Raw genomic sequence first — 25,589 nt, 5'->3', positions numbered from 1 at the left:
ACATGCTAAGAAACCCCACCTTCATACTAAATTAAACTTGCTTTTAAGAGACTACTTTGAAGAAACTAAACATTTATCTAATTCCTCTTTTATCACGCTTGACTCAGACACAATCTGCCTGTAAGGTAGCTTTTGACAAGAAGCATATACACTAGGCATGTTTTCTTAATGGTGAATGTACAGGCCAGGTGTATGGAAAGAAAGGAGAGAACAAGAGGAGAAATGATATGGGGAGAAGCCCAATTTTTTTTCATCTGCTGCAACAAAAATAATAAGATCCATAGCAGTCTTGTTCAACCAAATGTGTCTCTGCACATTCAAACAGGCTTGGTGCATTTTTCGGCTTTAAATTATGCCTTCCCCCCTCCCTCTGTTCCCCCTTTTCTCTGCTCATGCAGAAAAATAGCTCTTTTCTGGGTTCTTTACCCGCCTCAGCTTGTTTAAAAAATGAGAAGAACGTTTTGCCAAGGCTTGGGGTGATGAAAAGATTACGTTCATAACAAACTTTCCCAACTTTTATTTTTGGGATAATAAAGTAATGGCAGAAGGGAGCACTATAGGAGACATGAGCCATATTTAGATGATGACTTCATTTTTTATGTTTTTTGAAAAGCTGTTTTCAAAGGCACAATTTTATTGGGTTTCTCATGAATCTAAAATGGAAATGTGGAAAGCTCAATGCTCTCTCTCAAAATAAGGATGGGGATATGTGGATCTACAATCTTAATCTGGTCACCCCTCCTTTCTATCTGCCCTCTTAGTGTGGCTCCATGCTGGCTGATTCTAGCCCCAGCCCTGAGGATAATATCAATCAGAGGTGAGATTCCTAGGAGATATGAGGAAAGTGTGGTTCAAAAGCGTTTCCTGGAAGATAAGCATGGTAGCTGACTGCCTTCAGCAGTAGTAAATATCCTTACACTATGTGGCTCTAAACTGCCACAGTGCATCCCACCAGGCGACAACAAAGTGGAGCAAATAAGCCACCTATTTTCAGCTATCAGAGTCAGGTAGAAGTAGTGCCAATTCCAGCCGGAAATCTTTCTAGACCAACCTATTTCTTATGGAAGTTTGGGGGATTCTGCCTACAAGGTCAGGACCAGATCTTATAGAATATATGGGTATTCCACCAAAAATAGCTGCTCATTGTCTTCATTCCACATCCTGGGTGACATGTTGCGAACAAAATGCAGAACATGATGCCTTCATGGAACTTTCCTGCCCACACAAGCAGCAGCCAATGAAGTGGAGCAGGGATGGGAAAATCTGCAGCACAATGATGCCATCTGATTAGACAGCCTACCACAGCCAGGTATTTTGGACCAACTCCTAGCATTCCTGACCATTGGCCATGCTGGCGGGGCTGATGGAAGCTGAAACATCTGGAGGGCACCAGGTTGGGCCGGTCTGTACTAAAAGATACCAAAGGAGAAAAGAGGAGGAGACACAGGGCTGATGTTTTTGGCAGAAGCCTTATTAATTCCCTAGTGGGTAGCTGCAGACTGGGTAAGGTAATTTACATACTGGCTTGCATGGGCAAGAAATGCACTTCAGTGATGGCTAATTCACAAGTCTATTACCATTTCTGACCAGGTGACAATTGGCAAAAGGTGAAGATAAAACTTCAACCTAGGAATTGTTAGCCTTCTCTCACATCTCAGGGCCTGAAGGCCAGCCATGAATAAGGAGCAAATCACTCTTTCTTTCTAGCGGAGGGCAAGTGTGCACAAGCTATTTTTGCAATGGCTTTGAACAAAGGCATTCTGCGTCATAGCCTATCGGTAAGGATTCTGCCCTCTGTTAAAGCAGAGTCTGCTTGTGAAGCAAGCTGCTGCACTGCAGGTGGCAGCCTCCGGACAGTGGCTGAAGGGCAGAATTAAATGGAGAGCAGCTGCAAGTGGCTACTGTAGATTAAGTCCTCCTGTGTGCAGCTTCTGCCTTCACAAACTCCTGAGGCCAAGACCGCTTGGCACCAAAGGATTGAGCAACAACTTCATAAGATCAGAAATTTAACACTCCCCACCATGAATAGTGCCTCAGGTTTTTGTCACAATCTATCTCAGCCCTGGATTTGGCCTTCTAGCAACTGGGCCCTTCTTTATTACACCATGCTCAGCTTCCATTGTTATCTCCTCTACACAGCCTCCTGCCTGCTCAGTTGTCTCCTCTGTGTACTTGGGCATTACTGTCTTTTAAATCCCTGATTTTATAACATCTTGACATCTTCCTCAACAATGGCCTGCTTCAGATGCAGTGTGAAGCTATGCTTGTTTAGATTAAGTCTGGCTTGTTTGTATGTCTCAGACTGACCAGGCTCACTAGCAAGCTCTCCCTCTGCATCTTGGCTTGGGATATTATATATATTAAGCAATCATGACCACTTTCTCCCCACATCTAATGATATATATTACGATCCAAAAGCTTCCCCACAACCACTTCCTGCTAAACTCTATTTCTGCAACAATCCACCCACACCCTTTATATCCTATGGGCCCCTAGTTATTGCTAACACCTGTACTTCTGTTTGCTCACTAGTAAAGTTTTAGTACTTGAAAAAAGTGTGTCTTTATTGAAATAGTGGTCAGACTGGGAAGGACTTTGTTTGGGAGGGGTGGGAGGAAAGGGTTAACAAAGAGTGCTAACAAGTCTTCAAAGAGAGTATTTAGGATTATTTTTTTGCTCAGGTTGTGCCAAGAGGAGCCAAAAATGTTCAAGGAGAGTCTGTATTTCCCACTCTGTTTCTGCAGCCAGCCAATGCTAGAACTGGTGCTATGGTGACACCTTGCCACCCTTGGGTGCTGCAAAGAGCTTCAGTATAGCTGGCCAGTCACAAAGGATTCGGTGGGGTGATGACAATAAACCAACATTAAGCAAATGAATTGTGGTTTCTTTGAATGTATGATGTCTTTTCTTCTGTTGTCCTCTGCTGCATTACTCTCCTTCTTTGAGAGAAATATGCAAAGGAAGACGGAGGAAGAATCACAGATATAAAACAACAGAGAGAACCATTATCCCTTTGCTTCATCTCTCCTCTTTCCTTCTCCAAGAGAAATGAACAAAAGGGGAGGAAGAAACGATATAAAAAAAACCTCAGAAAGAAACATCTCATCGTCTAGATCGGTAATTTCATGGTTCACACCAAGAACCTATTTTTAATTTTCTCCAGGGATAGAAATACAAGCTTTCCATAGAAATCAATGGAAAAATCCAAGATTCTAATGTAACCAGGATTGGCTACGAATCTCCAAACCCAGAAAAGGTAGCAGCAAAAAGAAGAGCTCTTGCTGTAATTCGGATCTAATGTAGTGTGGGACATTCTAAAATATAGCCCTGCTAATGCAAATTACTAAGTCAATGCAGTTCATGTCCTCATATTGTATGTTGGGAGGGCCTGTGGTGAGGCAAGAACTACAGCCCTGCAGTGTAGTGCACTATTAATATAGCAGGTGAGAGGTGAGGCTGAGGCTGGTTTGGATTCCCAGTCAAAAATCCCCCATACCTCTCAAGTTGAACTACATAACTTGTCCTCCCAGACCCCCATTCCAGGCCAAACCCAGAACTAAATTGCATGCAGAAGCCCCATACTCCATTGTTATTCTTTTAAATATTCAAAAACTAACAGACACTACATTAGGCACATTAAGTAAGACAAGTTAGGGCAGGGGGTCCTGGATTTGATACTTTTTTTTCACCCCTTCAGGCACAGGTTTAAGTAACGCATGCACCTTTTAAAAGTACTTTATTTTTGACTTTATAAAAATTACAGTACTTACCATCCTCAAAAATTGCCCCAGTTTGAAAAGATAATTCAGTACTATGCTCTGCCTCACATGGATACACTGCTCTTGCTTTTCTGCTGACAACACTGAAAAAGTCAAATATTTTCATTAGTGGTTAAAAAATTATTTACTTATTTATTTATTAAATTTCCTAATCACCCATCTGGCCGGTCACCCAGCCACTTTGGGCGATGTACAATGGTACAATTTAAAACAGCAAAATTATACATTAAAACATTATTTAAAAATACCCTAACTCACCCCAAATGCCTGCCTGAATAACCAAGTTTTCAGTGCGTGGCGGAAGCTCATTAAAGATGGGGCATGTTTGCAGAATGCTGCAGAATCAGTATGCAGTTATTAAATTTTGTGCCAAAATGGAGGGCAATATTGTTCACACAACCCATGTGGGGGGTGGGGGAACAGTTTTATGTACTCGAGTATTTTCACCTACAAAAAGAACAAAATTTCCTTTGAAGGAGAAATCTATCACCCCACTATCTGAGCAAGAGCTTGACAGACCGCCTGGGAATCAGGCTTCCTGCACTGAGCAGGGGGTTGGACTCGATGGTCTTGTAGGCCCCTTCCAACCCTATGGTTCTATGATTCTATGTATGTCTAAATACAGAATATGCAAGACAATAATTTGCATTTCAGATAGAAAAGTCTGTAAGATATGCAGAAACCCATGTATTCAAAGTCATAAAAACCTCAACACACTTTGGTCAGTGCAGCCATTCTTAAAGGCATATATGCTAACTGTAGCTACATTTAATGTTTAACAATGAATTCATTATCTCATGTAACTACAACTAGATTCACCATTTTGTATTCCAAAGCAATGGGGGAAGGGAAGGGAAGAAGGTTCCAATCAAAATTATAGCCTTGGCCACTGCATTAAAGCTGTTGTTCCACCGAGACAGATGAACAAGAAATCATTCCACACACCTAGGATTTGCCCACAGCAGCATGACACAGTTATGTCACACACAGTACAGGTTCTGACTAAAGTGGGTGAAAACTATCTTTGCCTCCCACTTCATCCATTTCCATCTGCACTGACTTACTGTGGGTACAGCTATAGTCAGGACCCACAATGGAGCAGTCAAGGGCTACGCTATAGTTTTTTCCTGCTTGCTCTCCGCCACTACCCTAACCCAAACATACTATTTATCAGGAGTATCAAACAATTGTTCTACCTCTGAAAGTTACTGTACTTTACATTAAAAGAAACATGGTTATATGCATACCACCTAACGCCTGTATAGTCCTCTTTACAAGTAATAATTGCTTTTCTTATAGCACAAGAGACAGAAACAGGAATGAAAAGAAAACAACTAAATAGCACAGTTCTACCTTCCAGATGGCCTCTCCGTCTCTCTGGCAGGGGAAGGAAAGGGGAAAGATGATGTTGATGTGACTGTGGTAGATGCTGCATTTGACTGCAAATTCATCCAGGAAACCATTGATGAGTGAATCTCTTCGGAGCTGAAGGAAGACATTTTCAAGAGAGAATTAATTTGCATCTTCAACTCCATACAATTCCATGTAGGCCTTGTGAGTCAGTTTAAGTTCTGAGGTCAATGAAGTCAATGAAATTATTTGCAACCCATGATAACGCATGTTTTGCCCTTAAAATATGCTTTTTAAAATATGCCATCAACCTTCTATGGAAAGACTGTAATCATAGCAACTCTCCTAATAAAGGAAAAACTCCTGCTTTGTATCATATAGACAAATGTGATTTTACTTTTTACTGAGCTAGCTTTATTGCTGAGTATGAACCATACTGTGCTCTTAGAGCAAAATAAAGAGTCTGAGTTGAATGCTGACGTTTATACAGAACAGGGTTAGCTGGCAGACAGTGTGTTCTAATGATAACCTGAGAACATCAAACAATTGCTAACAGCTTGGCTAACAAGGACTTCCAGACTGTTATATTGCCATGCACACCAGTTAATATTTCCCCTGAGAGATATGGATTAATAGTCCATCATGATATTTTGACTTTGAAAAAGAAAGAGAGATTCCCTTCTCTCTCTGAAAAACTGCAACACAGTTCCATGGTGGGGGAAAGAGAAGAGAATGTAAGCATGAGAGATTAGAGTGATGGGATGCCATCTAAGTTCTAGTCTGTAGTTTCTGGCCTGAAATAAAAGGATGAAAGGAGGTCCTTATCTTGGATTGGTTTTACCAGGTGCATTTATTTAAAGAGATTTCGAATCCACTTCATCCTGAAGGCTGGGTACAAAACAAAAAAGCAGTCTCCTTCACCCGTTTCGATAAAGTAGAAGAAAATTTAATCTTTGTAAAGTTTAACTCATTCTTTTCTACCCTAAGCTGCCATGTCCTGGATCCCAAAAGGGAGAAGGAGCCATGACAGTTTCAGTCTGCACTATATAAGACCCTACATATTGGGCTACATGAATTACTGTAGCCCAATATGTCACATGCTGTGACAATATGTCACCCAATATTCACATGTCATGCAATGTCACAGACATTCAGTATGTCAATTGTTATCTAATGGGTATGGTACAAATGGAATACTATCTAGGAACAGCTATTTTCCGAAAGGCAAAATAAAACCTGAGGACAGAAACCTTTGAGTGCCATGCCGTTTCCTCCTTTGCTTTATGAGAAATTTAGTCCTGCTATAGAAAAATCACTGCAGTACTCCTGCTGATACAGTTTGTGAGTATATATAAAGAGTTTATGGCCTACAATGCAGCAAAGAAAATCCCTATTTCTGAAAGAAATATTGTGAAATCCTTGTGGATACAACTAAAAAGGACTCTACCTGTCAACTATCCACATGGGCTCTTTGTAATTCATTGACTGACTTGAAATCTACTTCATATTTCCATTTTAAAACAAAAGAATGAGGGCCAGCAATTAAAAAAAATGAATACTGAGTTTTAAGGAAAACCTTGCTGTGTATACATTTGGCTTGTGTGATGGTAAAATGGATTTCTGAAAAAGATAAACCCCTTTGATTACCAATATTACAGTAAGTAAAGAATATCTAAAAGTACTGAAATAGAAATGTGGTAGCTTTTACGAAAATTTTGACAATCATGGATGAATGTGGAAGGCAGCTGAAACAGAGGCAATAATATTGTCTGCAAAAGGGGAGAAAAATAACCTATCAATCATCTCTTCTTGACAAGAACAGTTATTGTCTGGTATAATTCAATTGGGGGGGGGGGGAGGTTAGAAACCTGACAGAAAATAAGCTAGAGATCTTTACTGATATTCAGGAACCAACTCCTGAAAAAAAGATTTTATTGGATATTTATCTGACTGGTTCCTAAGGTAACTCTGCTGAACAGAATCATCTTATCTCAAGAATCAGTGAGCAAAAAAAGCAACAGGGGAGGCCACAGAAAGAACCTACACCAACTCTTCAGAAAAATAAGTCTTGTCTCACAATCATCAAAACGTAAGCATGCAACAGCCACAGAATTCCTTGTGATTTTAAAATGCTATTACTACAAAAGATTCAATATGGACTATAGATTCAATATCCGATTCACTACCATACAATACCAGGAGAGAGATGCTCTTTGCATATTCAGTGTTCTATGAAGCATGTGACTATATGTTGGATGGGAATATGCACAGGAAGATACTGCATCTCTGAATATCTTGCTAGGATTCTGTACCTGTAGCAGATACAGCCACAGCAGGATGACAATGTTTTAAGGTTCTTTACTCTTATGAAAGGAAGAAATCCTCCTTGGGAGTAGGATACGACAGACATGCACAAAAATGCTGCATTTGACAAAAGGCAAGATTAGCCTACATTGCAAGAGCAGTTACTCTAACTGTAGACTGCAAACCTCTCCAGGAATAAACTAACAGATTAGCACAATGATATTTCATGCCAATCTGATGATACAACTCTAGTATAGCTGTCCAGGCTAAAATTGTAATTTCACTGTAAGAAAATAATGTAGAAGTTATTTATTTCGGCGGACTACCGATTTTAAGGGGTTGCTTTGTTTTGACAATCAAGAGATAGATGTCCAATTCCTAAAGATTCCCATATGAAAAGATAACACTTTTGGCATACGTGAAAAGAACAGAATTAGTTTCTTTAAGTCACCTGCCTCCATAAAAAGGGCATATATACTGTAATAACATACAGTTTATCAAACTTTTCAAACTGTCATCTGAATTAAATGTTAGTTTCAGTAACTGCACAATAGACCACATTAAGGAAAGTGTGCAAAAACAACATGGCTGCAAAATATATAGGGTAGCTTATAAGATAAACAGAAATATTAACCAGTAACTCAGACCTATCAGTGTCCAAAGTACTGCCTAATCCCTCTGCTACTCTTCCTTCCTCCCCTGAAACATTCAAGTATGTTTCGATACAGGTTCAATCCCGTAAGCATCCCCCTAATTCCATCAAGATGGAACTGTAATAGGTCTGCCACCCTGCTGACAACCAAGCCCCATAAGAGGACTACTATGTGTTGGGTCTAGCCATCAGGAAACCAAGGAAAGCCCCAATCCCTGAAATCACTGAGTCCCACACAGGTTAAAGAGCCTGCCTACTCATTTCTGCATAACCCCACTTTGTAGTGCAGTTCCTTTTTCCATCTTACATGGGCAGTTTGGATGGGCAGTTTGAGAGATCATAGCCCTCTTCCTTCTGGTTGCTTTCCTTCTAACTATTTGTGTTGCTCAGTTTTTTAACAGCTCTGGATCTGGATAGTGCAGCATCTTCACAGCTTCTATGATATTGAACGTTCAGTGAGGAACAATGCATGTCCGTTCAAACGACTGAATATTTCAAAACTTTTGCATGCTTTGTTTTAAGGTCACATCATGAGATTTTTACTACATGGATATCACTTCTACGTAGGAAATTCCATATTTTCCCCATGCACACTGTCATGAATGTCAACCACACATCCATTTTGCCTTGTTTAGTCTGAAGAACTTACCACAACTGAAACTTCAAACATGGATGCGCTCTTAGGGTATATAACACTTCCTACATAGGAGAGAAAGCCATGTAGGAAATAGGCTCTTCAGAATGGGTACAACAGCTTTAGAAGCATTAAAAATAGACAAATCTGATTCTGATCAGGTATAGCCCTTATTGTAATACAAGATGGAGCAAAAGCCATAATAGTAACATTTTAAAAAGCAATCAGCTATACAGACTTCCTTCTGGGTGCTTTGAATGGCAGCAAAAGATTCACTCCTTTAAAAAAGGCTTAGTATGATTCACTTTCTACAAAAGGTTTAACCCAGAATAGAATGTTTCCCTGGGCTACAGAGCACAGAAACACTACTGCAACTGTACCAGTCTTCAATCTTCCACTGTGACTGCCACTGTGATTCCACATTTCTCTTTTCCGAATGATTGCACAGAGGGCTGAACTTTTACATTTAATATTACTGAGGGGAGCACGGACATTGCACTGCATGCACTGCTTTCCTTCATAAAAGCTCTAGGGTAATTATAAAAATCTTTGCACTTACTTTCACATTCTAAATACTAAGAGCTGGACTCACTTTTCCAAACGCAAACAAACCTAAGGCAAAATTCTACGCCCCTCCCCCCATTTTATGGGCAGAAAGGACTAAAAAGGATAGCAGACAAGAATTCCAACCAAAGCCTGTGGATTGAGCAGAAATCAAACACTCTAGAAACCTGTGGGGTGTGTGTACATGTGTGCATATAGCTGAATGGGAAATGCACAAACCACCTGTGCGTGTGTGTGTGCGTGTGTGTGTGTAACAGGGGTCTCTTGATCTCTGTGGGGATTAGGGATGGACGAAAGTCCCTTACCTGATCCTGAAGCTTGCTTCGCGGTGGGGGGGAGGCGCTCCGTCCCTCCCCCCGAAATTCTGGCCGGGGGGGAGTCGCCCCGTCCCTCCCCCCCGAAATTCTGGCCGGGGGGTAGGCGCCCCGTCCCTCCGGCCGCGAAACCTCGTCTCCTGCCGGGACGCAAATGGCGGTGGCCGTAGCCGCCGCCGTTTGCGTCCCTGCAGTCAGCCGTGATAGGCTACGTAAATGTTTACGTAGCCTATAACGGCTGACTTTAAAAAAACAAAACAAAAAAGCACGTACGCAAATGGCGGCACCCATGGGCGCCACCATTTGCGTTCCTTATTTTGGCACGTCTAGTCTACGTCAACATTTACATAGACTACGGAGAAAATAAAGGGAACGCTGGGGATCCCCTCTACGCATGGAAAGATGCACCCATGATGAATATTGTCCACTCAAATGGTTCAATATCATTACAGATGCTGTTGGCTGCCTAATTTTCAGATTTACAAGAATCTAAATTTACAATGATCAGTTCCACTGAATTAAGGTTTTAGTATTTTAAAATACACCTTAAAGAGACACTAAGCAACACAGTTTTATTTGTGCTCGTTTTGTAATGTCAAGTTCAATAATCAAACCTAATATAATCAAGCTGCACTTGTCATGTTTCTTTTAGTTTAGAGATTTTCATTAGAAACAGAAAATCTGCTTCAAAAAACCCTGAGTTTTAAAAAATTTCCTCTTCGTTTGGTACTTGTGAATTCTTTATCTATGACAACAAGAAATCTGTAACTTAGGAGATCTTTATATAGCAGACTGCCTTCAAACAGAAATGGTGTTACTTACAGGTTGGCTGCTGAGTATACCGTGTCTCCACTGTCAGTTATAAGATGATTTTTCTGTGTGTCTGGAGGGCTGCTGGGGCCAGCAGTTGTAGGAGACTGAGAAGATAGGGAATCCATGCTACCAGTGGGTGTACATTCTTTGGGAGGGCTAAGACTGTCACCTGAAGAACGAGTAAGAAACAGAGATTGTTTTATGACAAAAAGTCTACTAAAGTATAGCACAATACTTAGTATGTGAAACATACTGAACAGAATTTTTGCACTGAAACCTATGACTTTCTTTTTGAAATGGATTACATTGCTGATGAGTTCACTCATCTGCACTACCCTAACTTGCAAGTGGCTTCAGGCTTACAGTAAGTGTAACTATCCACAAAACTGCCGTTCGTTGGAACTGGAAGAGAATATGTGTCAGCTTTTTACCCATAAATCAGTGCACTGATGTAATTCTGACATATGGATACATTTTCTGGATAAATACGGAGAATATTCATAGCTTTCACCCAACTTCTCAGATGCATATTTAATATCCAAATCATCATGTAAATGTCAGATGTGCAACATTGGATTAGAGCCGAGGGCTACCACACACGCCTGTACCTTGCTTGATTATGCTGCACTCAATGACTATCAGCAGCATGAGTGAACTGACTACACTGAATTAATTCATAGTGAAGTTAAGCTTGGAAATACTTAATTATATCCAAGGGGATCGTAAGTTTGTTCAGCAACTTCTTTTCCAGATGTAGCCCTTGCACCACCCTTCTTGGTAATTTCCAAGGAACACAATAATTCTGTTATTGCTTAAACACTGGTGAAAAATCTGATCTGAAAATATCTCCCTAGAATCTAAGTCAGCTTGTAGTAGCAAGGTGTGCAAAACTTAGGAAGAGAGTATTAGGGTGCAATCCTACGGCCGCTAATCAGCGGCTAGACAGCTATAGGATAGGTCAGTTCCCTGAGAACTGATCTCTACCCCCCACACGCTGCCTCGTAGGCAGCGCGGATCGGCTCTGCGCTCATAAGAGCAGCACAGAGCAGCGAAAACGGGGCGTTCCTGGGGCAGGCGGAAGTGCCTTTCCGACGCTTCTTATGAGTTGTCCGCTCCCATGGCTAGAAAGCCAAAACCGGCTGTCTAGCTGCGAATGCAAGGCGGCTGAAGCGTGGAGGGGACGATCCCCTCCGCGCTGCTCCTGCCTTGCATAGGATAGGTGGTTGCCTCCGAGTTCAGAGGTGGCTGCCTAGCCCGACAGGACTGCGCCCTTTCTGAACTGAATCATACCAATTCCAGCCTAACTGCTTTCTGGAACACCTATTACTTTGTTTCTGTGCATCTGATGCATTGAATTGATGATGTTTAGAAGCTGCCTGTAGTTCACATTTACATGACATGACAAGAGCTCTTGTAGTAAATTAGATTGTGTGATATTCCTACATCTAATTTGCAGGCACACATGTCACAATGAGAAACATATCCTAGGAGATTAAACAGCAATACACTAATTTTTGAGAGCCACTTCACATCTTAATTTTTCCAGCACTGAAATTAATATTCATAGCTGAAAATCATGCTAATGTGCAACTGGCAGCATAAGTTTATTTTTTTGCTCTGGAGAACACTTGCCAAAAACAAAGGCATAAATCTTAACTACTGCAAGGAAGTTTTTGCAAGGGGATGTCTCCTCCTTCCCTCTCCACCCCAGCCCCTGCAGCCTCTCCATTCCCTCTGCCCCCAAAGCCTCTGGAGAGTTGTGGAACCCTCCTGAACAGAGTGGGATGGGGACAGGGGGCTGCTGAGGAAGAGGACATTGCCCAGAACCAGGTGGAGCCACCTTTTATGAGTGGAGCGAAGCTCATGCAAAGTGCCTCTGTAAGATTGTGGGCTGTTCTCCCCTCACTCACCAGCCTCTGTGCCCATACCACAACGTTCAGGGAGGTCCCTTGACCCTCCAGAGGGGCCTTTTGGGAGGTGCAGGGCACTGGGGAGGAGAAAGGTGATGAAAAAGTCCCCTGGTGCAAATTGGCTTCTTTCTGCTTGCAATAGTTAGGACCCAAGCTAATTAAACTAACGAACAAAACCTCACTCTAGGAAGGGAGAGCCACACAAAGAAGCAGGCTTTCACACACACTGCCAGTGCTCTTCCAGTTGCACATCTACATCCTTATTACAGTGGTCATCTAGTCCTGTTGAACTGACTGGATACTTAGATGGGGATGCTCATTCTTATCTGAGGCCACTCACTATTGTACATGACTATGACTGCAATCTTGTACTTGGGAATAAGCCTATTACTGAACTTAATAGAACTCTGAGTTTGTGCTCTAATGGACATGAATAAAGTTAGGGCCATGGTGTTGGCTTTGAATGGGCAAAGAAGAAACATCTACTTGAAAATCCCCTAATTTTCATTAAAGATAAGGAAACGGAATGTAGTTACAACAATATTAATTTGTGAAAGGTTCTTTTTAAAAGTTTAAATGTAAAATTCAACAAACATTTTTCATTCCAGTAGAAAAAGATGTAAATGTGGAGTGTGCACATTTATAATATTATATTAGAAGAGGGGAGAAATTGTAGAATTAGTTGCACAGAGATTTTTGGACCTGATTTTAAAAAGTCACAGGATATGAGATTTGGGTCCCTTTATTAAGTCACATTATGATGGCAAGAACAAAACCCACTTCAAAAAGGTCAATGGGAATTAGATTGTGAAGGAAGAGAGGCAAATTAGGTTACAGTGTCAATACAAATCAAAGCAAATTAATTTACACTGTGAAGCAGCACAGTTATATCATAACAGTAGCAAACATCAAACGGGAAGAGTCTCTCTCTCTTTTAAAACACTGAGATCCTACAGAAGAAAACTGCATAGGAGGCTTTTTTTATTTGTGCCTCTCTACTATTCAGCTCAATTAACTAATACTAGCACAGGTTGCAATTCAGGGCTGGAAAAGAGTGTTAACAAAAACAGGTAAATGTTGAAAATATTTCAATTGACAACTTTCTGTTAAAACACTGCCAGAGAACAACAAATATTTTTTTAATATTCAAGCCATGGCCACAGCTTGTTGAACTGTCCAAACCTGGGCAGCGGGAGTTGTGCGAGGTTTAAACAACCCTTGCATAACCTGTTCTAGGGCTTGGGTCTGGATGACACAACAAGCCATGGCTACAGCTTGAATATTCAAAAACCTTCTGGCATGCACCATGCCTTGAACAAGCCATGGTGTGCCACTGTAATCATGCAAACCAGGTCAGTAACTGCATTGATTTAGACCATCCTCGGAGAGCTACTACTCTCTCTTCCAAACACCAGCTGTGGTGCCATCCAGCTGTCAGCAATTTGAGTGGCAATACAATTTTGTCTACCCATTCAAATCACTTCAAGCTGGTGATGCACCTCCTGGTCTGTTGCTGCAGATCCTGCTAAAAGAGAAACCATGTGGGACAGAAGTGTACCCCACAATACAGGCAGGAGTTGCAGAATCCATTCAAGGATGCAATTGGGCAGCTATCCAACCTCTTGAACTGATAGGGGTTCCAGCCTGCAATTATTGTCTGGCTTCCTTAAAGTGTGAAAAAAATCAATTTGTTGTGACCCTAGGACACACCACCACCTGAAGTCAGATTTGAAAGCAGCTCTTTAATAAGACAAAGTAGCCATATTATAAAGCTACACCTTGAGAAAAGACCACATTCCGAAATGAATTGTACTCATGGCTTCTACAATACACATACAGAAAGGGTGTCTATTTAACAACTACAGACTTGGGATCATTGAAACCATTTCAAGACATGCAGCAACATCTTTCTAACATGGACAAAGGAAGCTTAAGGATCCTGTTTAGTTATTTCAAAACAACCTTAATTTTTTAAATTAGTGCTTCAGTGCAGACTTCCTCATGACATATGCAAAAATTATCACAAAGGTATTGGTTGTATCCAACGGGGCTGCTGCATTTATGCAATTGATGACATGCAAGCTGGTGCAAGAAGTTTCCCTGACAAGTCTGTTGTTCCAGTTTATGCTATTAACTAGAGTTCACTTGCACTAAGTGAAGTTGGATACTGCCCAAGGTATAAACGTATTTATGACATTATAACAGAGGTAGGGGGCTTCCTTCCTGTATTTTAATTAAGGATACTGTGAAAGAAATCACATTACAAAAAATTGTCCATTCTACTATCAAAACGGTAGGTTTCAAGAGGACAACAGGTGGTCAGACAAAAATTCCTTTCAATCTAGTGTCTGACAAGCTATTGTCTGTATTATATATTTTAGCACAATAGCTCATTTGATTTATTTAACACTTAAATACATATGGATGGTAAAGTGTTATTTGGTACTCTTGCCCTTCCTCCATGGAGCTAGCTCAGAGCAGCATATTAACCTTAAAAGAACCCTGTGAGGTGAATTAAGTGGTGAGAAAACCACTCACTGAGCTTCATGGCTCAACGGGGATTTCCCTGTCAAGAACGGGACTTTCACCTAGCCCTGTTCAGACAACAGGGCTTGTACATTGCTTGTACAATGAAATGAATGAATGGTACCACAGGAAGCAGCAAGTTTCACCCCACTCTACATGCACTCAGAACCTCCATCTGCAACATACCTACATGTTCCTGATTTCACAGAATACTGCCTACCTGTGTAAACTCACATCCACGTTGCAGACATGTGTTAGAAACATGCAAGAATACAGCCTGATATCGGCCACCATATGCACATCCCTTGTATGAACCCTGTTGTCTACATAGGGCTCTATAACGTAGCAATTGCAGGGGGCCAGGGGGTTGCAGCGCTGACTTCCAAATTAATGGATAAAACGTAAGATTTTTTTTAACTCCTTGAGGGAAAAAAGGTCTCTGGATTTCAGTTAACACCCATCTCAATGACCTGGTTCACAAGGCATGACAGCCCATGATGGATTATCATCCTTGTTTATTTCAGAGTGGCTTGTTATGTTGTCCAAACCCAGCACAATGGCTTAAGCATGGGTTGTTAACCACACACAAGCAACCGTGAGAACTGTGGCTTGTTGTTGGGTTGTTCAGGGTGGCTTGTTTTCAGAGTGGCTTGTCGTGACACGTAAACCTGGCACAACTGTTTGTGTGTGGCTTGTTTGAAAGGGCTATAGAGATGCCTGGCAGGAACAGCAAAAAACCTGACCACTCCTTGCAGTGCCCTCCACCCCTCCTCCTCCAGCTCAGTGCTTCATTTGACAAAAACCAGCTTCATCCCCTTCTCAGCCAGGTCATCACAGATATGACTTGCCTGACTTCTGGGTAAGTGTGCGCAACCCAATTTGGTACCATGGCGAATGGGGGGGGGGGGTTTAAGCTTCCCCCTCCTGCTTTCATGCCAAAATCCCCCCCGCCTGTGGGGGTAAAAAAGAGAAAAAAGTCTCATTTTTTTCTTTTTTAACCCCTCCCCCCCCCCCCGGTGAGAAGGGGATTTCAGCATCACAATTGGAGGGGGGAAAGCTTAAATTCCCTCTCCCGAATAGCCATGGTCCCAAATTCTGGCCATACACACTTACCCAGAGGTAAGTCAGTCACACATATAGGCATAGCTGTGCTATGGAACATCGCTCATCCCCAGCTGTGAGGAGCAGCCAGAGAGGCTTTTTTTTAAGTGTTAAAGAAAATAAATAAAGCCCTCAGGTACTTCATCCTTAAAAGTAAGGTAAGCCCCCTCCACCCTGAAGATTAATACCACAGACTATTTGTGTTGTACCAGAGAGAGAGATGGCATATATACAGTGGTGAGAAAAAGTTTGTGATCCTCAAAAAAGTTTGAGTCACATATTTCCAACCTAAAATGTTATTAGATCTTAATCTAACCCCATAATCCTAGATAAGGAACAATAGATAACCTGATTAAACAAACAACCCACAACCATGATGCTTTTTCAACATTTGTTTATCTATGACTGATTCAACATTCCATATCCATGTGTGAAGATGTATGTGAACCTTTAGATTCAGTACCTGGTGGCACCCCCTTGAGCAGCAATGACTTCAAGTAAGCATTTCCCTTAACCGTTGGTCAGTCTCTCACATCAGTTTTGAGGAATTTTGGCCCATTCCTCCTTACAGAACTGCTTCCACTCAGTGACATTTGACGGCTTCCTTGTGTGAACAGCTCGCTTCAGGTCCTGCCATAACATTTTGATGGAGCTTAGGTCTGGACTTTGACTAGGCCATTCTAAAACACAGAATTTCTTCTTCTGCAGCCATTCTTTTGTAGATCTACTTGTATTTTTAGGATCACTGTCATGTTGCATGACCCACTTTCTGTTCAGCTTCATCTCACAGATGGATGGCCTGACATTCTCCTCTAGAATCTTCTGATACACTGCAGAATTCATGGTTGTGTCAATGATGGCAAGCTGAGGCAACAAAGCGGCCCAAACCATCAGATTCCCACCACCATGCTTGATGGCTGGGATGAGGTTCTTCTGTTGAAATTCAGTGTTTGTTTTTCGCCAAACATAACATTTCTCATTGAGGCCAAAAAGTTCTACCTTTGACTCATCTGTCCAGAGAACATTGTTTCAGAAGTCTTGGGGATCATCTATGTTATCTTTAGCAAATTTCAGATGGGCAGCAGTGTTCTTTTAAGAGAGCAGTGGTTTCCTCCTGGCTATTCTCCACGAACGCCATTCTTGTTCAGTCTATTTTTTGATCGCTGAGTTATTCACATTAGGCAAGGCAAGAGTTGCCTGCAGATCCTTGGAAGTTACTCTGGAGTTCTTTTTGACTTCCTGGATGATGCACCAGTTTGTTCTTGGAAAGATTTTGGTAGGACAACCGCTCCTGGGTAGAGTGACTATGGTCTTGAACCTTCTCCATTTGTAGACTATCTGTCCGACAGTGGACTGATGGAGCCCCAAATCCTTAGAAATAGTTTTGTAACCCTTTCTAGACTGATGAGCAGCAAGAACTGCTTTTCTGAGGTCCTCAGACATGTCTTTTGATTGTGGAATGATGTGTTTCCAAACAACTGTATGGTGAAAACCAAACTCACCAAGTTTTTTATCTTTTTATAGGATGAGACCTCCCAAACTCACCCCTGGAGATGTACCTCATTACTTAAACACCATATTCTTAACTATTCCCATTAATTCAACTGATACAACCAGAGGTTCATTTACTTTTGCACATACCCTTACTCTAAAGTACTTTTTGTTTTCCTAATTTATACATTATTTCGCAAGACATAGAATTGGTTAATATAAACCCTACGGGATATTTAGAAAAGGACTGGTTTTGATTCATGAAGGCTATCATGGTAAAACTATGGAATTTCCGTAATTATCATTAGGGTTCACAAAATTTTTCTCACTACTGTATGTCAATGCAGGTACTTTGCAAGGCCAAAAAGAAGCAGGGGAGGGGGAGAATCTCATCACAGCAGGAGTATAGACTAGTTGTGCTGTAAAGGATCCTGGAATATGTGCTGGGAGAGGGTGGGAGAACAAAGGGGAGAAAAACCACAGCAAGCCAGCAAACACCTTATCATCTGTTGGCAGCAGGGTGGCTTAGCAAGTGATTAACAAGCCATCATGACTTGTTTCCAGCTTCGCTTATCATGATGTGTGAACTGGCCCAATAGCTTTACTGTTCACCTCGCATAATAAGTGTTACATTTTTATTTTTTAAATTTTCTGCAATTACATAGAGAAACTGAGGTTTTGGTAGTGCTCCCTTCATAACTCATGAAAATCTCCTTGGACCACAAAAATAAGTGGAAATTTTTGGTGTTTGCAGCTATTGCCAGTTCCGGTTAGGTGCTGCACCAATCCACTTGCCTCTTCTCCTGAAATCTCAGCCTTGTTTTCCTTTAAGGCAGGCTGCTCACCAGGAATGTCTGTTCTACAGTACAAAGGAACTATATTAAGACCTCAAGGAAGCCCTCAGGTTGGCTTGAAGAATATCTAGCCACACCAAATATCTTCAAATAAAAAGAACAACCTACAGATGTGCAGTCTCCTCCTACATGAACCTCTCATTGTGGCAGCTAAAAATAAAAGGACCAAGAAATCACAATCTCATCAAGCTGAAGAAAACAGTTCACAGCAGAGTCACAGATAGTGTGTCAGGGTGTTAATTTAGACCTCATAATTAAAATGCCAAGATATGATAGATCCAAGGGTTACCATATAAAAAGAAATCAGATACATGCAGAGCAAGAAGAGGAACTCTACGCTAAGTCAAGATTAAAGTAACAAGCAGAAGCTCTATGAATTAGAACACACACTCACAGAGAGAGAAGTGGGGGGAGGAAATTGAACTACTAAAGACTGAACTATTGAACACATATCTTCTCCTTGTGAAAAAAATAATGTATATACTGATTTCTGGTAATACTACGCATCTAATGTCTTTCACTCCGACCTGCTGCTTAAATGGGAAAGACAGGAAGTATCCCCGTTTCTGAAGCACTACAGAGTCGTAGTGATCCAGAATTATGTTTCAATACAGAGATGCAAGGTAGAGGAGGGGTTGTGAGTGTACCACAGTCAGCTGAATGTGGACAGAAATTTCATAAGAGAAGTTATAGCTCAAAAAGTTATAAAAGGGACATCGCACAATTCTTACATAACTCTTTGCGGTGACACATTAAGAGTTCAATATGCCACTTCACTTAGGAAAGAATTATTCAAGGAACTTAGTGAGGGTTTCAACAACTGCTATTAACCATTCTACGAACAGCAGGTTAGAATTTCTAACTTGTTCCTGTTTTAAGACCTCCAATAATCTGAATAGTAGGGGTACAGAACATTTAGCCCATAAGCCATTTACAGCTCCCAAGCTTTTATTGGCATCTTAAAAAATATTAGGAGTTCATAGTTTGAAAAAGGGGGAGTGGGAGAATTAATGCTTGGTAAACATAAGCCATGAAGCTTGACGCCTTAATTCAAAATGAACAGAGCCTTAGAGCAACTTAAAGACTAACCGATTTGTTGAGGCATAAGCTTTAATGCTATAATGAACCAATTCGTCTTTAAGGTGCTAGAAGACTTTTTGTCAGTCTTGCTGCAACAGACAAACATGGCTAACTTGCTGGAAGTTAATTAAAAATTTTGGCTATGAGAAGATCAACATAGCTTTAAAACCTTTTTTTTCACATCAAAGAACTTCTGTTTTTCAGAGCATATAATATTTGTTTTAAAAACATATGGCATCTTTCATCACAGACCATACACGTATTTTTCCACCCTGCTTGTTCTAGCATGTACAAATGGCAGTCCTTAAGACCAAAAAACTGCTCCACGGTGATCCTTAAAAAAGAAAAAGCACACACTTACACACACATTGATTTGTGCTATTTCAAGACAGGGAGAAAAAGTACAGGAGGCAAGCAGAATCTCTTGTATTTATATTCCAAAGCTAGCACTTTGACAGAGTTGTGTTACATGTGTTTAGAATTTGCTTTCACAACTTTGCACCTTTTATTCATCAATAAAGGCAGTTAATTTAATATCAGTATATCAATATATTTCAGCTGGATCATGATCCTAAAATTAAAAACCCACTCATTTCATCTGTGCTCTAGCAACAATGCTTCATGTGCTGAACCCATTTTTCTTGATGTACAGATATTATTAACTAATGATATACAGTCAGGGCCAGAAATATTGTAACAAGGAAAACTGTTTTGGCAGTTGGCCTCTGTACAACCACATTGAAGTTGAAAGGAAACACACCCAGATGGGAGCGAAGTCAGGACTTTCAGCTGTAATTCAAGGGGTTTGACAAAAGTGGAGCACTAACCATTCAGGAAGGACAGCCAGTGGCATACACACACACCCATCCTTGGTGGCTCATAAGTAATGGAACGAATGGCTGACAGGCAGCTGCATGGCCAGGTGTGGCTTGTTTCTTGGGTACCCCATGACCAATCAAGCAGATAAAAGGCCTGGAGGTGGTTCTGAGTGTTACATTTGCATTTGGTAGCTGTTCACTGGAACTCCCAACATGAGGTCCAAAGAGGTGTCCATGTGAGTGAAGGAGGCCATCATTAGGCTGGGGAAACAAAAAAAAACCATCCGAGAGATAGCAAAAACAGTGGGAGTGGCCAATACAAGAGTTTGGAACATCCTGAAAAAGAAGGAATCAACTGGCAAGCTCAGCAACAGCAAAAGGCCTGGAAGACCATGGAAGACAACTAAAGTGGATGACCACAGAATTCTGCTCATGGTGAAGAGGAAGCCTTTCACAACATTTAGCCAGGTCAAGAACGCTCTTGAGGAAGTAGACATGTCATTGTCAACGTCTACAGTCAAGAGACCACTTTATGAACGTAAATACAGAGGCTTCACAACAAGGTGCAAACCACTGGTAATGCTCAAGAACAGACAGGCCAGATTAGCCTTTGCCAGCAAACACCTAAAAATGCCTGCCCAGTTCTGGAATAAGAGTCTTTGGACTGATGAAACCAAGATTAACTTGTACCAGAATGATGGGAAGTGAAAAGTATGGAGAAGGAAAGGAACAGCTCATGATCCAAATCATACCACATCATCTGTCAAACATGGTGGAGGCAGTGTTATGGCATGGACATGTATTGCTGCCAATGGAACCAGGTCACTGGTGTTTATTGATGACCTGACTGCTGATCAAAGCAGCAGGATGAATTCTGAAGTGTATAGGGCTATATTTTCTGCTCAGATTCAGCCGAATGCTGCCAAACTGATAGGACGCCGCTTCATATTGCAGATGGATCATGACCCAAAACATACAGCAAAAGCTACCCCAGAGTTTCTCAAGGCAAAGAAGTGGGATGTTCTTCAATGGCCAAGTCAGTCACCTGATCTCTACCCAATAGAGCATGCTTTTCACTTACTGAAGACAAGACTGAAGGCAGAAAGACCCACAAACAAGCAGCAGCTGAAGGCAGTTGCAGTGAAGGCCTGGCAAACCATCTCAAGGGAGGAAACTCAGCATTTGGTCATGTCCATGGGTTCCAGACTTCAGGCAGTCATTGACTGCGAAGGATTTTCATCCAGGTATTGAAGGCGATCCTTAAGTCTGAAATTATGTTGGTTTGTTCCATTACTTATGAGCCACCAATGATGGGTGTGTGTGTATGCCACTGGCTGTCCTTCCTGAATGGTTAGTGCCCCACTTTTGTCAAACCCCTTGAATTACAGCTGAAAGTCCTGACTTCGCTCCCATCTGGGTGTGTTTCCTTTCAACTTCAATGTGGTGGTGTACGGAGGCCAACTGCCAAAACAGTTATTCTTGCTCCAATATTTCTGGCCCTGACTGTATGAAGGAGGGGAGGAACACAAGTTGAACAGGCTAGAATATATTACTAAATTCAAGCACATGTCAAGAATAATTCAAGCACATTTCAAGAACAATCTATGGCCCCACAGAAATCAAGGTAGCCCTGGGTCAATGCCAAGACTCTATGAAAAAGTACAAATGCCTTCCTTTCTGTCTTGAGCATCTTGCCACATATTATTTGCCCAATGAATTCTGCTTTTTCCCTCATGGTAGGTCACAGTATGCAACTGTTTAATCACCTGATGTCTAGCAGCTGTCAATATTAGCACTATTAGTATTATTTGCCAGATGTGATTATTTTGTCCAGATAAAACTAACGTTCAAGTGCATTAGTTCTCTCAATTCAGGAAAACTCAGCTTTACTTTTGTTTCTTATCTTCTTCCATTTATCTTCCAGTTTTATAATAGTCATTGGAGTTAAACAGTTTTGGACAAAAAAAGAGTCTCTTTGTTTAGAGGAAGGGAAGTTTTCCTTCAGTTCCAGATATATACAGTACAATTGTATGTCATAAGAATGCACCCTCCCCTGCCTCCTCTCTCCATTTTCTAATTTTTTTAAAAAAAAGATAACAGAAATAGTGAAATGGAAAACTACTGTAGATTGCCCTGATGACACAAGATATACTGCAACTCCACTTTGCTGCCAAGATAGAAAATATAATTAACATCTTACTGTCATCCAGCTCAAGACAGAGATTATATACAGCAACAGGCCTCCTATTACGTTGCCCTTGTCTTCTTGATTGTCGTGGTGGGGCATTTGGAGGAGACACTGACATAGAGCTTGGCTCAGGGAAAGTGGCATCAGGCAGAGTTTGGAAAATCTGCAAAGAGAGCACAAAAGGCATTAATTATTTACGATGGACACCAACCTATATAAATGCAACTGTAAGCCATTATCAAAACAACATTAGTTTCCTATGCCATTCAAGGCAGAAAGGAGACAAAAATCTATTCTTCAAGTTTTGGGAGAGTGCCATGATTTTTTAAAATAAATATAAAATTAAAAGCATAAATATCATTCACATTCTCATATATATATATATATATATACATACATACATATACATACATACACACACACACACACACACACAGACACTGTTCTACAGATAATTTAAATCCACAGACCTAAGTAAGTGCAACTGTGCTTGACAGCTGGTAAAGCAAAGAGAAATTAGATTTGTTTATGAACCATCAAGGCTCTACAATTTAACTGGCCCATGTATTTTTGCCAGGTCATCTAGCATGATTCTCAACACTGAGGACAGCATATTATGATTAAAGTCTCTTCTTTTTATTTTTCTCATTGTGTGATCTGGGGAAATATTCCTCCCACCTAAGTGGGCAGAAAAAATTAATACCTTGCTATTTTTTTCAAATTGTATCAGATATAGTAACAAGTAATTAGAACTGTGCACAAACCCCCAGATTTGATTCAGACCCTGGTTTGGTGCATCAGAAAATCCCTGATTCAGGATACAACAATTCATGGGCCATCTGCTTTGAGTTGGGTACCAAATCCGAGCCAAGATTTGGAAATCCAAGGCTTTGCATTCTGAGAGAGTGTTGTAGGTGCTCTCGCAAAACAGCTGCCATGGGGGGTGGCCCATTCATACAATGGCTGCCATGGTGGTCATGGCCAGTCATAAAACACCCACTTCCCAGAAGGTGAATTGGTGAAGCTAAAACAGAAGTAACTTTCCCAAGAATCTAAGTACAGGCAGCAGCGTGGTCTCAGCTCCAAAACTACTCTTTCGAACCCACTGTTTTCTGTTCCAGCACCAGTTTTACAGAAGACAAAATGATGTAGCCCAAGGACAAGTAACATGGCCAAGGGATCATGTACAAGGCAGAGGTGAGATCTAAGCCAAAAGCTGAATCATATATTCGCCCCCACAAAGCACAACAAAATACCCATTTCACAGAAGGCAAACTAGTGATGCTCAAAGAAACACAGGCACGCGCACAAAAAACTCAGAGAAAACATACATACTACTCACCCACCTACCCACCCCAACAAAACATGTACAATGCCAAAACAAAGAAACAAACCAAATAACACAACACACACAGAAGTGGGGCAAAACACCCCCACTCCCCTTACCCCTTCTAGCTGGGTATGCTTCAAAATAAAGCACTGGGCTGCAGCCACTCACCATTTTTATTTTGTAAGAGTGCCTTTATGCCCATAGGCATTCTTGGAAATAAAGATGATGCTGGAGGTTGGCACTTCACTTTGCAGCATGGCAGCTTCTCAGTTTAAGAAATGTGATTAAAAAAAAAAAAAATATGGAGAGACAGGAATCCTACAGGCACCAAGGGAGATGTTCACAGGTACATTGTTGCCCATGGGGGCCCCAGGGATACAGGAATATAATCCAGCTAGGGTCAAGGGGAGTGATCTGTGCTATGAAGACTCATGCTTTAAAGCCATAGGGTTATGTTCTGTAGAGCACTTTGGTCTTTTCTCTAAGCATTCTTCTGTAAGATGCAGCCAGATCTATGTGTGCAGGGGTGTTTGTACATGTGTAGCGGAAGGTGTGAAATTTATGGCATTATCAAGTTAGTGTTTTGCTATGAAAATCAGAAGAAAAATAAGTCTAGAAAGTCTACAGAGTCTAGAAAGCTACAGAGCGTACACATACTTGTTTTATTCTGCATAAATGGTATTAGTTTTCTGGGTTAATTTATTGTCAGTTGTTTACAAATCTTACATTATATCTCGTACAGGTGAGCTGAAGTAGAAAAGAAAACTAATCAAAAAGCAACCTATTAATAATCAAATATAAATCCCATTGCACAATGAATTACAAATGTAAGCACAGCACATAAGGTAATGGGTTAGATGGAACAAAGAAGTCCATCCAAAATTGTTGAAAGAATTTAGTTTATTAAAAACCCACATGCCACACTTGGGAAATAATCACAAAGCAGTGAAACAGCTTTGCAAGTCCAAAACGACTGCCCTCATAATAGTTCAGGGAAGCCACTGTGTTGTGCAGTGGAAGAAAAGCACAAGACTAGCTACTGTGAAGGGACACGTCATGGTTCCCAAAGGCATCATAGCAATAACATGCAATATTTGACCTTAAAGTACAGAAGATAAAAATAAACACAAGTCAGGTCTGCTTTGGTATAATCACAGCCCCCGAGCAGCTCAACCTGAAATGCAGCAACAGCAATATTCTGTGGCTGACTCAAATCTGTGAACCACTAACCTCCTTATGAGGTGGGAGAGTCCCAAGGCTAAAGAAGATTTGCTTTGTAAGCATAAACCCCTCCATATCAACCACTTACCCCATGTAGAATTCTAGCTTCCAAATGAGATGTGAAAATCAGACCTGGCCTGCTAAGACACCTAAGTATGCAACACTAAATCACAGGACTGAGTTGGAAGTTTGCCTGTACCACTTTGGAACGAATACTGTATCCACAGATATGTTGGCTTTTTAATCTGCATGTTCCATTCTGCTCTAAGACAAAAGGATAGAAAGTTGGCCTAAACAAATGGTGCAACAGCCTTGATGGAGAAAGGAAATATATGAAGATTTGAAAGAAAGAGGACCGTTGACTTCTGTCGGTCTGTAAGAACTGACTGCACAATGATGAGGGAAATTAAGCAGAATCTGCTGGAAACCATCTGGCCAGTTTATGGCACTGAAGACTTCTCAGACTGGGAGATAAGGTACAAGCTGCAGTCTGAGATGCTACTAAAATAATTGTTAATGAAGAATTCTGCTATTCCTGATATTCCACAGTATAAATGAATGGAAATTCTGAAGGGACTAATTTCCTTTCATTTATACTGTGGAATAGTAGGAATATACATGAGCAAAGACTTAAATAAGGGAAGGCAGGACGGATTAGTA

The 25,589-nt window shown here is 41.1% G+C and overlaps 1 protein-coding gene across 1 annotated transcript in view; it reads right to left on the bottom strand.

Moving 5' to 3' along the window:
• ARHGAP10 (Rho GTPase activating protein 10) overlaps nt 1-25,589 on the bottom strand; it is a 164,500-nt gene that overhangs the window by 15,604 nt on the left and 123,307 nt on the right. Inside the window, exons 19-22 of the mRNA XM_084856240.1 lie at nt 22,391-22,541; nt 10,420-10,579; nt 5,133-5,264; nt 3,771-3,862 (exon numbers count right to left, since the gene is read on the bottom strand). Of these exons, the coding sequence (XP_084712366.1) occupies nt 3,771-3,862; nt 5,133-5,264; nt 10,420-10,579; nt 22,391-22,541 (535 nt within the window). The remainder of the gene's footprint in view (nt 1-3,770; nt 3,863-5,132; nt 5,265-10,419; nt 10,580-22,390; nt 22,542-25,589) is intronic.

The sequence above is a fragment of the Heloderma suspectum genome, chromosome 5 (assembly GCF_057233095.1).
Source record: "Heloderma suspectum isolate Gila_16-S chromosome 5, 16-S_ref, whole genome shotgun sequence".
NCBI classification, from domain to species: Eukaryota; Metazoa; Chordata; class Lepidosauria; order Squamata; family Helodermatidae; genus Heloderma; species Heloderma suspectum.
The sequence above is the reverse complement of the archived record's forward strand: the minus strand, read 5'-3'. Positions and strand labels throughout refer to the sequence as shown.